The sequence below is a fragment of the Oncorhynchus mykiss genome, chromosome 28, assembly GCF_057628025.1.
Source record: "Oncorhynchus mykiss isolate SJ-2025 chromosome 28, ASM5762802v1, whole genome shotgun sequence".
NCBI classification, from domain to species: domain Eukaryota; kingdom Metazoa; phylum Chordata; class Actinopteri; order Salmoniformes; family Salmonidae; genus Oncorhynchus; species Oncorhynchus mykiss.
Window position 1 is genome coordinate 23,278,604 of NC_143049.1, and position 16,902 is coordinate 23,295,505.

At 40.0% G+C, this 16,902-nt stretch overlaps 1 protein-coding gene across 19 annotated transcripts in view; it reads right to left on the reverse strand.

Annotated features, from left to right (window-relative positions):
- The window catches only part of LOC110508744 (astrotactin-1), a 252,083-nt gene that overhangs the window by 127,332 nt on the left and 107,849 nt on the right, over positions 1-16,902 (reverse strand). For all 19 annotated transcript variants that reach the window (XM_090226150.1, XM_090226154.1, XM_090226153.1 and 16 more), the window contains 3 exons: positions 10,911-11,077; positions 8,643-8,837; positions 1,868-1,995 (listed from right to left, as the gene is read on the reverse strand). In XM_090226150.1, the coding sequence (XP_090082276.1) occupies positions 1,868-1,995; positions 8,643-8,837; positions 10,911-11,077 (490 nt within the window). The remainder of the gene's footprint in view (positions 1-1,867; positions 1,996-8,642; positions 8,838-10,910; positions 11,078-16,902) is intronic.

Sequence of the window (16,902 nt, forward strand, 5' to 3'; positions counted from 1 at the left end):
TGTTTATCCATTACCTTAGAAATAACCTTGTAAATGTGGTTTGGAGTGAGACGTCCTGTAATGTCTAAGTCACCTTCTTTGAGAGGTCATATAAACCATCCAAATCTGGACATTAGTATGGACTTTGTTTTGTTGCACCACTGGACGCATCAGGCCAGTTGCATCTAAACATAGGTACCATTACCACAGGCATACATTTCATTTATTTTTATTTAACTTTCATTTAACTAGGCAAGTCAGTTAAGAACAAATTCTTATTTACATTGATGGCCTACACCAGCCAAACCCGGACGACGCTGGGCCAATTGTGCACCGCCCTACGGGACTCCCAATCACAGCCGGTTGTGATACAGCCTGGAAACAAAACAGGGTGTCTGTAGTGACGCCTCTAGCACTGAGATGCAGTGCCTTAGATCGCTGCGCCACCCTTAGATCGCTAAGCCATATTAACAAAGGTACCATAATAATGTTGAATGGTTTCTCGTTAAAGCATAACTATGTGTGGAGATTACAAGATTTCATCTCCACTGTGAGTTTCTTTGTAATATGCAAGAGTAAATTGTCCCAGTGCAAATTCGATAGTGCTTTAATGGAGAAGACAACCTTTATACTGTAATGACTACTGTATGACAGCGTTACAACATACTATATGATAACAGCTTTACAGTTTTCACAGCATATATCTAGCTTTTTTCTTTCTTCATTATCATGATAAAACGAAGAAACTAGAAAGTAAAGATCTGAGTCTTTACATTTCCAGGAAATAGGACAGAAATAGATTTCTCTAAAGTAGAATAGGCCTAATCCAAATGTTAAATATCCTGTTAAGCTCCCCTTCACAGTAATGTTGAATTGGACAGTAAAATGTTGTACCTGCCAACAACAGCAGCAAATGGGAGATGTGAATGGAATGATGAAAGATGCAGCACATTGAAGCCTGAGTCATTTGGTGGAGCAAGGATGGATATTTTCCTCTGTTAATGAGGGTGGTTTACATTGAACCTCTGTATTCCGTCTAAATGGCATGGCGGGCACCATGTGCTGTGCTTGTAGTGTGGAGAAGCACCAGACAGAATTCAGATCTGAAGACTAATGAATTCTGACAGCAGTGGCACAATCCAGATCAGCCCCTTTCCTCATGAAAAATGATTTTGTTAATATCTTCTCCCATTTCCTTCCAGTTCATTATTTACTTGGATGACATGCTTGGTAGCATGGCATACTCTGTGGATGTGGATTGTGCAGTAACTTCGAGAGACTTCCGTTTGGATTCAATCAAGGTTGAAGGCGGATGTGGATGGCGTGCATGTTTTATGAAAACACAAAACAAGGTTATTTGACAATACAGGTGTCAGGAGGAAAACACGTTGATTGTATAGATTAAAATGAAAGACAATAGCGAATAGCAACAAAATGTATGATTTTCTTTGTCAGTCATCAGTAATACCAGCGCTAGTGACTGAGGTCAGCACTGAAAGGGACAGACGTAACCACATTCTTAAAAAATTGCTGGTTATAACACCACCATAGCAGCAATATTGGACAATAGTCAATTCAATTTAAACACTCCCAAATAATGGGACACATTGGCTCTGCTTAAGGCAAAAAGTTAGTCTGATATGTTAGTCTTAAATTCTGAAAAAAATCTTGGATGTTTCTTCTTGGAAATTAAACCCATGGGTTTATTGCCTGTGTTTTCATGCTACTAGCCAATCAAATCAGCTGCAGTCTGCTGCCTCTGACATTCCCTCTAGAGGGTTTTCTACACTTTAAGAAAAGCCGATATTGCACAATTTACGAAGCTTCTTGGTATACGTCAAAATGACAAAATAAGGGACAAAATCTATAGATTCCAAATTGCTCCTACCTGTGAGATAGTCTGGGTCAGGGACTGGGTCTGACAGCTCTTCGTGGCATTGCACCTCGGTTGGAACTGATGCCACAACCATGCCATCTGGGAGCTGCTGCTCGATGCCTCGGGCAAAGTTCTTCTGCCTGGATTAAGTATGACAAAACAGCCTATTTAGAGACCACAATTACTCACCCATCCAACTAGGCCTTATGAGGGAGAGAGGGAATAAGGCAGAGAAGAGCCAGTGTCAATCATTAACAAATTGCAAAGCAGTATCTTCTGAATATGAAGAGGAAATTCAGCAACTCTTGGAGGATAGTGGTAGTTGATACAAAGTATTATTTATTGTTAAAACCAACACGTTTCAGCGAGAATCATTCATAATTTCTGGCAGATGATTAGGTAAATCCACAGGAAATACTGTATGTGAGCACTTCTACATCAAACATGCCATTTTTCATTATGTTAAATATCCTTTTATTCTGTGATTCTCCTCCAGTTCCTAACCTGATATGCTAATTTTGTTTAAGGCTCCCCCTAAAGTTGATTGACGCACCCGTGCGTCACATGGTGACGACATTTTTATTATCGAATAGCTTCCATGTGTTTATGCTAGAGACTTACTGTTTATTGTAGTGGCTGAAGCTCAAAAACCTCTTTCCGCCGAAATAAAGTTTGTGCCTATTCCATAACATGGGGCTTGTGAAAGCGGCATTTTTCTACACATGAGAGGATCCGGACAAGAAAACCGTCACAAAATCGTCTGTAAAACCTGAACCGTGTGAGCTACAAAATATTATGTCACCAATGTGCATTTTTGGCACATTTTTCTAAAGAAAATGTTACCTAGAATTGTATATATTTTTTTTTACAACATATCAACAATTACCTCTAGGCAAGTCTGAAGCATATATCTAAGGATAACCACACAGAATTTGATGAATGTACTGTAGATGCTTCTGAAGCTGAGGAAAATTAATTGGCGTGTTGGAAGAGTCTGACTTTGGGAAAATGGCACTCCAAGACAAGTACACTGAATTTAGATTACCAAACACCAAACACCAAAACATAATCACGATCTCTTCAAAGTAAGTTACTACATACAATATAGTCCAGTTTGTTACATTCTCTATGAAATGGGATTTTAAATCATGTGTAATTATGGATGTATGTCCATTTTAAAGTGGTTAATTTGTATTTTTTGTTGTTGAATTTTACCCCTTTTTCTCCCCAATTTCATGGTATCTAATTGTTTTTAGTAGCTACTATCTTGTCTCATCGCTACAACTCCCATACGGGCTCGGGAGAGACGAAGGTTGAAAGTCATGCGTCCTCCGATATACAACCCAACCAAGCCGCACTGCTTCTTAACACAGCGCGCATCCAACCCGGAAGTCAGCCGCACCAATGTGTCGGAGGAAACACTGTGCACCTTGCGACCTGGTTAGCGTGCACTGTGCCCAGCCCGCCACAGGAGTCACTGGTGCGCGATTAGACAAGGATATCCCTACCAGCCAAACCCTCCCTAACCCGGAAGATGCTAGGCCAATTGTGCGTCGCCCCACGACCGGGAGGGTCGCGGCCGGTTACAACAGAGCCTGGGCGCAAACCCAGAGTCTCTGGTGGCACAACTGGCGCAGCAGTACAGCGCCCTTAACCACTACGCCACCCAGGAGGCCCTAAAGTGGTTAAAATTGATGACATTTTGATGACGATAGTATGAGAAACTAAGGAAAACAACAATTTTCATCAATATATTTATCATTTTTATGTTTACGTTTTGAAAATATTAATATGAATGGACCAAAATACCAACAAATCCAGAAATGTATAGCTACAGTAGTTGCAAAAATGTCATTTCAGCCTGTGGTGCCTGGCCTTAATCCTTCTCTTCCTGATATACTCATCCCTGTCTCTGCTCACTGCATTCATACATTACAATAGTGATAATATCCACTCCAAAGAGTCCATTTGAAAAGTTAGAAAAAGAGTGGATCTTAAAGGGCAAATTACTTTGAATTGAATATGAAAAAAAACTGTACTGCCACTAAAGCTTTCACTTTCTCAATAAAAAGACCAGCGGAGGTACCTGGACGTTATATGGAAGCACTTTCTTCTTTATGCTGACTTCTCTGCATGCATTCATGTTTCTGGTAAGAGTCACTGATGAAGAAGATTTGAGTTTGAAAGGTGATCCTTAATCCAAAATCTCGATTTTTCCTCAAAATCCGTAATCATGAATAACCACATGAATGGGGATACCAGTTACAAAGATTTTAGAACAGGCAAATAATGAAATCCAATCTGTACAATAATGATATAACTACAGAAGAAAAATAAGTAATACCCCTCGTGTAGCTGAGCAATGGCTCTGTACAGCAAATCTAGAGTATACATCTACTCATATTAAATTGAGTTCTTTTGACTTGATGGTTAACAGCCACAGATGTAAACACAATAATAAACAGCATTATGTTTAAATACTGAAAACATACATTTCCAGAATTGGGTTGAAACAGGAAAGGGGTGGGATGCAGTTGCAAACCCCTCCTATTACTCCTCACTGAGTGAAAATAACTGCTTCTATGAAAGGAGCATTACGTTATTTCCATGTTCCAAACACAAATGACTGACTTGAAGCAACCTTATTCATAGTCAATGATTGAGCATCACACTTCCATTACTTAATATATTATCAAGGCACAAGGCGAGACGATACAGGAGGCAGATGGTTGGAGTCTTACAATGTTTATTAATCCAAAGCGGTAGGCAAGAGAATGGCCGTGGACAGGCAAAAAGGTCAAAACCAGGAGGTACAGCGTGGCAGACAGGCTCGTGGTCAAGGCAGGCAGAATGGTCAGGCAGGCAGGTACAAAGTCCAGAAACAGGCCAGGGTCAAAGCCAGGAGGACTAGAAAAGGGAGAATGTAAAAAGCAGGAGGACGGGAAAAATGCTGGTTGACTTGGAAACGTACAAGACTGGCACAGAGATACAGGAAACACAGGGATAAATACTCTGGGGGAAATAAGCGACACCTGGAGGGGGTGGAGACAGGTGACAGGCGTGACATATATCTTATAACCACCTCTGAAATAGTCATTTATCCCTTCGAAGTCAATTACATAATTTTTCATAACTGTAAACAGCAATAGTCCTATCGATATTAAATATCTATAAGCAGTGTCAAATATACTTTAGCTTTCAGGGATTTAGAAATAGCAGGAACTGGATGTAACTGTAAAATGGCTGTGCATATTAGCTAAAATCGTCCCCTTTGGTGGCATTTTCTGAAAATGAAACCTGACCCTCCATTTGAAACACTGAAATAATGCCATTACATGCCAATTCATTTGTATGGCCATTCCATGGCCGGGGGTAAGGAAGAGGAGCACATTGTTAACAGTCATTAAAACCATGGAAACTAGACTCATACATATCAAATGTGTTGCTTTAGGCATAGTATAACAATACTTATCTCCTAAGCAAAGAAAATGTAGAAAAGGGTATTTATAATGCACCTTGGGCCTAGAGGGTAAAATGGTTTGAATGTGCCATTGTGATTAATTTGTATTGTCAAGAAGAAGTTACGCCTGTATGAAATATGCCATTGTTAAACTGGCTTAAAGCCAATTTCATATTAACATAGTCAATTACAGTTCCTGTGATCTAAAAATGGAAAACCAACAGCTTAATTTAGTGAATTTACTTTGGACTTTGGAATCTAACAAAATAGTAATAACGGGATGAGGTGAGCATAGATGGCAAAAAAATATTTCAGTATATTTTCAAGATCAGAGTAAAAATTGTATTTAGATAATATGTGCATATTATTATTCATTTGAAAGTCTAGGTCACTTTGAAAGAGTTCATTCCCATATGCCTCTTCTTGAGTAATAGCTGGGAAATGAAAAATGTAACCTTTGACTGTTTCAGGGTTTCAGCCAACTTTATCATTTCAACTATGACATACCTCAGTGATATTTTTGACTTTTTGATTATGATATATTAAAAAAATTGTATTCCCCCTGCTAATATCAGACGACAAGTGATGGAATGGGGCTGGGGTAAGAACTTTACAATGTCCAATAATTGAGGCAATGCCCTCCGGTGCTTAATATAATCAATCTAGCTCACACAGAAATTGTATATTTTAATTAAGCGAGTAGATAAAGGTGTTCCTCCTCTGAGGGGGTGAGAGGAGACACCCCACCAAGTAGTTTGGAAATGTGGTCTAAATCACGATCCCAAGCAGCCCTAATGAGAACAAAGGACACAAAAATATTCATTAAAACCTGCTCTAAGCATGTTGTGTGGAGTAATGAGAGAGAGAGAGAGAGCAAGGAGAGAGAGAGAAAGGAGAGAGAAGGACTTGGAGCCAAAGGGAGGAAATAATGAGAAGAGGTTGCCTTTTTAACTCACATGATTCTAATGTACTTCACTGCCTCCCTCAGAGACATTTAGATCTACCAGTGGGAAATCGCATCACTACTAAGTCTGTAGACATACAAAACAGTACCATTCATCTCAGCTAAGATCCAATCCCATCTCTCTCTGTGCTCAAGAGAAAGAGAAGAAAAAATGTTTAATGGAATATCCCCTTATGTGCTCTTGTTATAAAACTCTGTCCCGGCCAGTCTTGGCCACATAAAAGCTCCGGCTAAGATTGTATGACACCTCTTATTTACCTCCAATCCTCCACAGAAAATTGGAACTTTTGAAATAATAATTACCAAGCCGACTCTGAAATTCAGCAGGAGCGATTCAGAGAACGACAACTACCTTTTTAAAAAACATGAAAAGTGTTTCAGAGGCTGGTGAGCACGAAAGCAGGGCCCACAGCTCTGTGTGGATAGAATCAGACGCAGCTCTGTGGCAAAGCCTGGAGCCTGGCCATTCAGCAGACTCTGCTCCTGCTGAGTGGGTACAGGCTAGCCTCATCTTATTCCAGCAACACCGGCTGTGAAGAGCCAGTGGGCACCTTCTCACTCTGCTAGATGTGTCCTTTAATTTCCTTCCCTTTGTTGTTCCAGCCAGACTAAATAAAAAGGTAGGGGTGGGATACCTCTTTTTCAAATGAATAAAAGATCAACAGCCATACTTGACTATGAGGAAATGTGCACATTTTGTATAGTTTGTGAAACGTTTTGTGTACAGTAGTGTGGTAGAGGGGAGCTTGGGAGTTTGGAGAACCAAATTTCTGTTTCTATCCAGCAACTATGTGTTGTTTCTGTACTTTTCAGGATTTTTTTCAGGATAGCTGAAGTTTCCTTACTTTTTGCATGCTACGTTAATGATTAGACCGTGTTAAAATTGGACTTCCTTGCATTTCATAAGTCTACTGTCAAAGAGTGAAACAGATGCTTTGTGACACTTCAGAACCGTGGGGTGGAGCTTTTGATGAAGCGCCAATGAAACTCCAAGCACCAGGCTGGTATGAAACAGAATAATCCAAGTTCTTCTCTCCTTTTTTCCCAGGATGTCTCTCACAGTGATTCTCTTTGTAAACCATGCACGAGTCACACAAGGGCTTATTCCTCTCCACGGGGTGTCAGTCAATGGACAACATTTTATTTCTGATATTAAATTGTATTTACCTGGATAATGTTAAAGACTATACCTCAAGTTAAAATACATTTTTCTCCTTTAAAATAATACAATTCAAATGTCAGAAATTAATTAATGAACCCCAGCAGTTAATATCAGTAACACTAGCAATTGTTTTTATCATTGAGAGAATGTTTATTCATAATACTTTTGTAAATTAAGTTTGAAGTTCCCTGCAATACTACATCATCAGCAGTAATCTCTAGTTCCCAGTACTATTCCTCCTGTGTACCAAAGTTTTGACTATTTTCTTTAGTTTCCAATTAATTGTCACATCAGTATGGCATTCTTGTGAGGCTTAATGAACCCAAGGTAGGCACCAGTGCAGCAGCGCAGCAGACCCTTTGTTCATTGCACATTCAAAGTTTCATCTGCTCCAATTACGTTCCATTACACCAAACTGGCTCCTGGTCACTTTTAATTCACTTCTTGCCATCTTGTATAATTAGGGTTTGCATTAACCATGGCTCCCCAAAGAGGCTTTCTCCAGCACCATGTCTGGCTGCACTCTGCACAGGAGCATTTTGTACTTTTCAAAGTCTATCTGAAACCCTGGCTGTCTCTCCCGGTGCTTTCAAAATGAGATCAGAGCATTTGAGATTTAGCTACAGTACTTGATGATATTAACTTTCCCTTGTTCGCCTTCCTCAAGCATTCACGTGACATATTGTAAGTGGATGCACTGCCTCTGGCTGCGGGATCCATGTGCACCCAAATTACATTTTCAGGACCATAGATGATTTCCGTGACCTGACTTCCTGACTTCAGCGGAAAGGAAGCATCGTGAGTGGACGATGGTAATTAAGCAGCCCACAAAGCATGCTGCCACATAACTCATATTCACAAAACAGGGCCTGCTGTGCATTTCTTTAGATATTAAAAGCAGATCTTTAGATCCTCATTCACAAGATACACTCTATTTAGATGTACATCATTTTGGTAATTTTCATTGTGGACAGAAGTTGCCATAGAGTACATATTAATCTTCTGAGTGCATTAGTCTCTCATCTTGCTTTAGTATACTATACATCTCTGCCCATTGTATACATTCATTTAAATGTTTTATAAGTAAATGTTTTCCTCTAGCTGAGGACAAATTAAATAACCATGAATCAACCGTGAATCAAACATGAATCATTCCTATTTTATACACAAGCTATAACCCATGACACAACTCATACATTACCTGAAGGTAGCTTTGAGGATCTGCCCAGAGGTGATCTCCTTGGTGTGGTTGTTGTAGCCATAGAAGAGATCCCCAAAAACGGTTTGGTTGGCTGGGATGTCAGCTGTCTCCCCACAGTCCAGTCCCTCGGTACAGGCTTCAGACAAGGGCTGGCAGGAACGACCATCTTGACCTTTCTTGTAATCCTCAATACAACTACAACGGCAGCCATAAAAAAAAGGGGAGCAGTGTGAGCTGATGTGCTCTTACATTCTATTCAAATAGACTGTGTTTAATCTACATTATACATGAAGCTTCTAATAAATATAGTCATATATTTAAACCCTAAACCGAATTCTGTTTGTAATTCAAGTCAATACAGGGATAAAAAATGAGGTTGTTTTTTATAAACTTATACTGGAAACTGATTTAGTTGAATAGGTCCCTTTGGCTGTATTTTTTCATTTGCTCACATTGCATATAGACTTATTTTTCCACTGTATTATTGACTGTATGTTTGTTTTACTCCATGTGTAACTCTGTTGTTATATGTGTCGAACTGCTTTGCTTTATTTTGGCCAGGCCGCAGTTCTCAACTTGCCTACCTGGTTAAATAAACAATTCTAAAATAAAAATTTACACAGGCATCCCAATTCTGATCTTTTTCTCACTAATTGGTCTTTTGACCAATCAGATCAGCTCTAAAAAATATGTGAAAAGATCTGATGTGATTGGTCAAAAGACCAATTAGCAGAAAAAATATCAGAATTGGGCTGCCTTAGTGACTGACTGAAGAGTACATGAAATTCCATCTTGACATTATGTAAACATCACTATGGCTATCTGTCAGGATTATTGACTTATTTTACTTGTGTTCATGGCTCACTATTTACTCAGAAGTGCACCCCTTTATGCCAGAGTTCAAGGAAATCCACAAAATAGGCCTCTTCATAATTCTAGTGTGCCAATCAATTCTAGCTTTGTTGTATGGTGCTATTAATTAAATTCAGTGAACAAAAAACACCCCATTTCATTTTTCAAAAAGGGAATAATCCAAACAGTGAGTCCTCTCGACTCTTTCATATTTATGACACTTTGACATTCCAGTGTCTAGCAAGCAATGTAAAATATATCAAAGGCAATGGGCCTGGGATTAAAGTGAAATACCCTTTCTTCATGATGACACTTCTTTCTACAGGAAAGTGTCACTAAAAAGGGTTAGATATATTTTGTCCATAATGCAGTCCTAATCCACACTGCATTTAAACTGGTTCACTTTCCCTGTCATATTATCATGTTTCATATGACAGACAATTAAGCACGTTTGTCACCTACAGTCAGAAATACTTTTGTGTCAGGAGAAGACTTGACATTAAAAGAGAGGTCAAGAGATCTTTCTCTTTTAAGAGACAACCTCTCCAAGGCGAAGAGACAAATCACTCTGAGTGACTAACGCACTGCACAGCTGACATTTAAAAGACATACTGGTGCACTTCGCTTTCCTACTAAAACTATGTCATGACAATGCCATCACCAGGAATCTACTGAGGTGAAAAAGAAGGCAATACTATTACTACACATTGTTAGGTTCTAATTATCAAAGTAAGAACTTGACGGACACTATGAAAGCTTAAACCAAGTTCACTCATCCCAGAGGATCGAACAGCTGAACCGACAAAAGACATTCACACAAGCACTGATATTTAACCCTTTCTCCTATGCTGAATCTCCTCCAACATATCTGAACAGCCAGTGATGTTCAGAACCTTAGTGATATCTGTTCTTCCTCCTTTCTTCTGACCTGACCTCTGCCCCAAAGTGCTCACTCCTCCCCAACTTACAGCTGTCATGGTGACTGGTACCAGACGGTGTCTTTCCTCCTCCCATAGGATCCCAGATGGCTAACAATAATATATCCTGACATAATGTAAAGGTTATAAATTACTCTCTCTCCCTCAGTGAAAGGAATACATATATTTCATGATTTCATAAGTCAAGCAATCAGAACCCAACAACATTTTGGTAGATGCATTCGGTTGTGCAACTGACTAGGTATCCCCTTTCCCTTCCCTACTATCATGGTATTGTTAGGATTTCCTACATTGTAAACTTCTGTCCTCCTTTTTAAACACTTCAGGATGTGACACTGTTATATCAGTTCAGTGCCACAGAGACAGGGCCTGCATACCAAATAGCACTGTATTTGCAACACAGTGCACTACTTTAGTGCACTATGTAGAGAATAGGTTGCCATTTGAGATGCATCCAAGTTCAGGAGTGTTCTCTCACCCGCAGAACATCTGGATGTTGTAAAGAGTGGGGTCATCCTCCAGGGGGGCGAGTTGCTGGAGGCACAGTTGTTCACAGCCTCCGTTAAAGCCGTCAGAGCAGTCGATGCCAATGTGGTGGTCATAGCAGCCTGTGCCATCCTTCATGGGACTCAGTCCAGGAGGGCACTAGAAAGAACGGAAATAAAGTATACACCATTGCACAGAAAGTCAAAAACAATAGGGGCACAGATCAACTAAAACACACTAGGGATGTGATCTGGTTTCATATTGCTCAAATGTAATCATGTTCCAAATCTTTAGTTCACACAGAAATAAGTAGAGATCAGACACATCCAGATCCCATGTGTGTGTGTACAAATTGTAGAAAAGTGGGTTAGCAACATGAGAGAAAATCAAGGTAATGGCTTTGATTATATTTTCCCAAACAACATTCGATGAACTCTGTCACACCACAAAATATGTGCTGCTAACAAAGATATACAGTATGAAGCATAAATTCACAGAGGCATCCAGAAAGGTGTATGTAAACTTCTGACTTCAACTGTATGCGTTTCCTAACAAAATCCCTCTCCTTACTGTAGATCATTATGACCCATCCCACCACTAACAACAAGGGCAGGTGAAGATACACGTATGTCATCACACCAAAGCCTTGTTGAAATTGGCTGTTTTTTTTTTTTTGCATATCCAAGTCGAATCTGTTCTATTTCCTGCAGTCTGAACAGTCAAACATCACATAGAAATGGACAGTTCAAGCCACATTCAAAACTACCTTTATAGGTGGTTTGAAATCATATTCATATCTGATTCCTGGTGACTTGTGTCTGAATGGTTAAATCTGATTTATTTGCCCTCAAATGTTTTTAGACTGTTATTTGGCATATCTTGTTGCTTGCTAGCTATTCTGTTGATGGTTTAACAAGAACATTGGCAGCTAACTAGCTTATTAATTGTTTACAAGCAAATGAGTGAATGTGCTAGAAAACTAAACAGCTACCTAGCTAGCTAGTTGAGTGCTGTGGCTAGCCAAAAATGAATCATCTTATCCTTTGAGTCTTTAAAAGTGTTTATTACACTATGATTTTGTACATTCAAAGCAACTGGGAAACATCCAGTTGCTACATTAGCATTAGCTTGCTACATAACTTCTGAGTCATAGGAAGCACGAGCACGACCACTAATCAGACTGAATTACTGTGCAAGTCACCAAATCTGATTTGGTCACTTGTAATTTGCTATTTGGACTAACAGTATTTCAAAATGGACTTGAAAAACAAAAATGATTTGAGCATTAATGCCTGCAGCGTGAACAAGCCTCAGGAGGTCTGGCTGGCCCTCTTACGAATCAAATTGTATTATTAACATGCGCCGAATACAACAGGTGTAGTAGACCTTACAGTGAAATGCTTACTTACGAGCCCCTAGCCAACAATTCAGTAAAAAAAATACAGATAAGAATAAGAAATAAAAGAAACAAGTAATTAAAGAGCAGCAGTAAAATAACAATAGCGAGACTATATACAGGGGGGTACCGGTATAGAGTCAATGTGCGGGGGCACTGGTCAGTTGAGGTAATATGTGCATGTAGGTTGAGTTATTAAAGTGACTATGCATAGATAACAACAGAGAGTAGCAGCGGTGTAAAAGAAGGAGTGCAATGCAAATAGTCTGGGTGGCCATTTGTTTAGGAGTCTTATAGCTTGGGGGTAGAAGCTGTTTAGAAGCGTCTTGGATCTAGACTTGGCGCTCTGGTACCCTTGGCTGTGCGTTAGCAGAGAGAGAACAGTCTATAACTAGGGTGGCTGGAGTCTTTGACAATATTTAGGGCCTTCCTCTGACACTGCCTGGTATAGAGGTCCTGGATGGCAGAAAGCTTGGCCCCAGTGATGTACTGGGCCGTTCACAATACCCTCTGTAGTGCCTTGCGGTCAGAGGCAGAGCAGTTGCCATATCAGGCAGAGATGGTGCAGCTTTAGAACCCTTTGGGGATATGAGGACCCATGCTAAATCTTTTCAGTCTCCTGAGGGGGAATAGGTTTTGTCATGCCCTCTTCACGACTGTCTTGGTGTGCTTGGAGCATGTTAGTTTGTTGGTGATGTGGACACCAAGGAACTTAAAACTTTCAACCTGCTCCACTGCAGCCCTGTCGATGAGAATGGGGGCCTGCTCGGTCCTCTTTTTCCTGTAGTCCACAATCATCTGTGGTTAAGTGGTTAACACTGGGTTAATGGCTAATGTATCAATGGCCATTGGGGCATATGTCGTAACAGGAGTCCCTCGCCTCGTCCCTCCCTGGACACATTGCTATTGATTTTGTCGCTTGGCTACGGGCACTGTGAAAACTGATTTATCACATGTAATGTAAAGAGCATGGTACATTGAATCTCCTAACTCCTCTGTAGCAGAGACTCTTTAAATCACTGGGCCTCTGCAATCGATGCCAATGGGTAAGTGTGGCAAAGGGAAGTCAGTGGAATTCATGTATTAATGGTCCTTGATGGCCCTTGCTTGTGAACCCCACATCTCTTCTTATTGACTGCTGTAAGCCAAATTCTGTGTGTGTAAATGTACTTGGTGAATAAAGGTGATTCTGACTGACATGCAGAAATAGAACTGAGAATGATGCCAAGAGAATGATAGTCGTAAAAGATGTGCTTGCTTTCAGGCTTGCATTATACTGTTTGAGGATTTTCCATACAGTTCTATTTCCATATGTAATGAACACAATGGGAGGTGTTTATTTGTAAAGGACCACAGGAGGCGGCAGGTAGCTGGGTCCAGGGGCAGGCAGAAGGTCATACACAGGGGGACCAAATAGTCAACAGTAAAGGCAGGGAAAAGGCTAGTAACATTGTCCGGGAGATCAGGCAATAGGTAGATAACAGGAAATCCAATAGGATAAAGTACAGGCAAGGAATAGGCAAAAGGCTTCATTAGTGAGGCAGGCAAAAACTATCATACATGAGAGGATTAAATTAGAGGGTGATATCCAGTGCTCCGAATAGAAGTGTGTTACAAAACAAACAATACCTCGCAATGATGGGGTGCAAAGAACTGAACCAAATAGTGTGTGATAATAACATACAGGTGTGTGAACAGGTATCAGAATTCAGGTGATTGGGATCTGGAGAGTGAACTGCGTTCAGGGGATCTATGTGTTTGAGAGTGTGAGCTGGAAAGTGGGCTGGAAAGTGAGCTGCGTTCAGGGGATCTATGTGTTGGAGAGTGTGAGCTGGAAAGTGGGCTGGAAAGTGAGCTGCGTTCAGGGGATCTACGTGTTTGAGAGTGTGAGTTGGAAGTAGACGTTACACCATACAGCATTTTTGCATAGAGTTCTATTGCGAATTTAAAACTCAAACGTTTAGGAATTCACAATCCATAGGTCAAAGGTAGAATAAATCATATGCTTTGAAATGATTCTGATAAAGTGAAAAATGGCAAAGGTCCTCTAAAGATCCCTCCATGAGAGAAACAATAGATAATGTCAACATACAATATATCGCCTTTCATAGTAATGAAATTACACATTTTTTTTTTAGTTGCTAGGTAGAATAACAAATGTAGCTCCACAAAATAAACAACATCCTTCACTGGCAGTTTTAAGGACATAAAACAATAAATGATAATAGTGTACCGGCTTGTGAAGCTTTTGTATTTAGGCTGAACTGGAAAAACCCTTGAACCACTGTACCTTTTAATCCCATTTCCTAATGGTGATAAATTCCTCCTGCTCCTTCCAGTTTATGGGAATCAGCCATGTGGTGTTGCCACATAGCAACAAATCCTTACTAGAGAGTTGGATAAACTTTGCAATTTTCCAATACGCCAAATAGGCAGATTGGAGAAAGTGAACAATAGAGATTGAATAGGTCTACTTATCCAGCAAGCAGAGTTTCAGGAGGAGAGGGAAGATATAATCTGTTCCAAATGTCATGGTTGAGGTTATCAACGTATATCAGGTAGTCTTAAGAGTTGTAAAATTACCGTACAGTAATATAATAACCCCTTGGGAATATAAAAGTAAACTTAAAATTGTACAGTGATTGTATCCCAAACCATATATATATTATCTTCATAAATCACCATTTGTTAGGGGGATTAGTGTAAAAAAAAAACTTCACCAACACTTCCCCTGGTGCTAGCCAGTCATATTTCAGAGGTAGCTTTAGGAATTACAGAGGTGCATTCCCATGCTCTGCATCTGTCCACGGAAAGACTGCAACAGATTTTTCCAAAAGAGGATGTACAACCTTAAATCCCCCTATCGATCCTTAGAGGAAAACATCAGTACTAGCAGGCTGCTGAGCACCTGCTACTCTATAGGAGTATGCTCATAGAAATCCTTGGCCAAATATCGACTCAGCTCAGAACAGCTTAGTGTCCAAAATGGGATCCAAGTCAGAGCTGGTTGCAACTGAATGTGGACTACGTCAGTAACAAAGTGCATTGGCCAGCATGGGAAACATGTTAAGGTGCTTGTTCTGAAGTTAAATAAGATTATGTTTGACCGTGGACAGCTTAGACTGGCACAATTAAGCATTCTATTAATTGTAAGGTATATCTATGTGTTTTTGAGGTATATCTATATATATTTTTGAAGGAGGAGTTCTCTGGGGGAAGGCATATGTGACTCCCAAACAGAACACCTAATTTTTTAAATGTAAATTTGACAAGTTCAGTTGTAGTACAGGCCAGTAGTACTGTAAATACGTAATGAAATGTCTTCACCAATGGAACATCAAATGAAAGAATAAATGTCTATATACCAATTACAAAGGCCAATTAAGACATTGGGGAATATTTCCAGCCTGGTCATTCTCACTGCAGGAAGTGTGTGATAACAGTCGGAATGTCGGCATCATGTAAATACTAAGGTCTCCTCTGTCGGTAGGGACACATCCCACACTGCAGGCTGACGCTTTGTTTGGACAGGGCCCAATTTGTTCTGGTGGCAGGCAGGCTGGACAGACAGCCTCACATTTCCCCTGTTCTCGCAGGAGTAGACGAGAGCTAATGAATCGCACAATAATTAGGTGATTATTAGACATTACTACCAAACGACTGCACTGTCTCTCCTCAGGAGTGCCATACATCAGCCAAGACAGAGTGGGTCAGGCGGCTTCGGCTCATGCTAGGAGAGATATTAAACATGACGAGACGAGACTGGCAGCATGGACTCAGACAAGGTGTTAATTGATTTGTGGATTCGGCCTCTGGGTCCCAGCCAGTTACCACTATGATTTGACGGATGAAAGCATCATTCATATACCTAGTCACAAGGTAATTACAAAACGCCAAGTAATATATCCAACAGATGGCACCATCCTGGATATCTTGCAGTAACAAGAGTGGACACTTAGTAGGAGCTGGTAGGAAAAATATTGATTCCTTATTGCGGATCTAAGCTTGCAAATGCATGTTTATAAATGGGATGTCCATATTAAACCTTCAGTACCATGAATCAAAAATCCAGAGCTTCAGGTAGGTCTGGGTGATGCAGACAATAATACATGTCTGTCACATCCTGACCATAGAAAGCCTGTATTTTCTATGGTAGAGTAGGTCAGGGCGTGACTAGGGGTGTTTAGTCTAGTTTATTATTTCTATGTGGGGTTCTAGGTTTATTTTCTATGTTTGGGGTTTGTGTATGATTCCCAATTAGAGGCAGCTGGTAATCATTGTCTCTAATTGGGGATCATACGTAAGTTGCATTTTTCCACCTGGTGGTTATGGGATATTGTTTATGTTTAGTTGTCTGTTAGCACTGCATTGTCATTTCGTTTATTCTTTATTGTTTGTTTTTTTCTAAGTTTATCTGTCTAAATTTTAACTCTACGTACGCTGTGCCTTGGTCCGTTAATTCATTAGACGAACGTGACAATATCACAATAATAGAAACGGTTATCTCCATAAAAGCATGAGATATGCAAGGAAATGTTTAGAAATAAAGATCAACATGATGCATATCTATTAATATCCTTTCAGTATA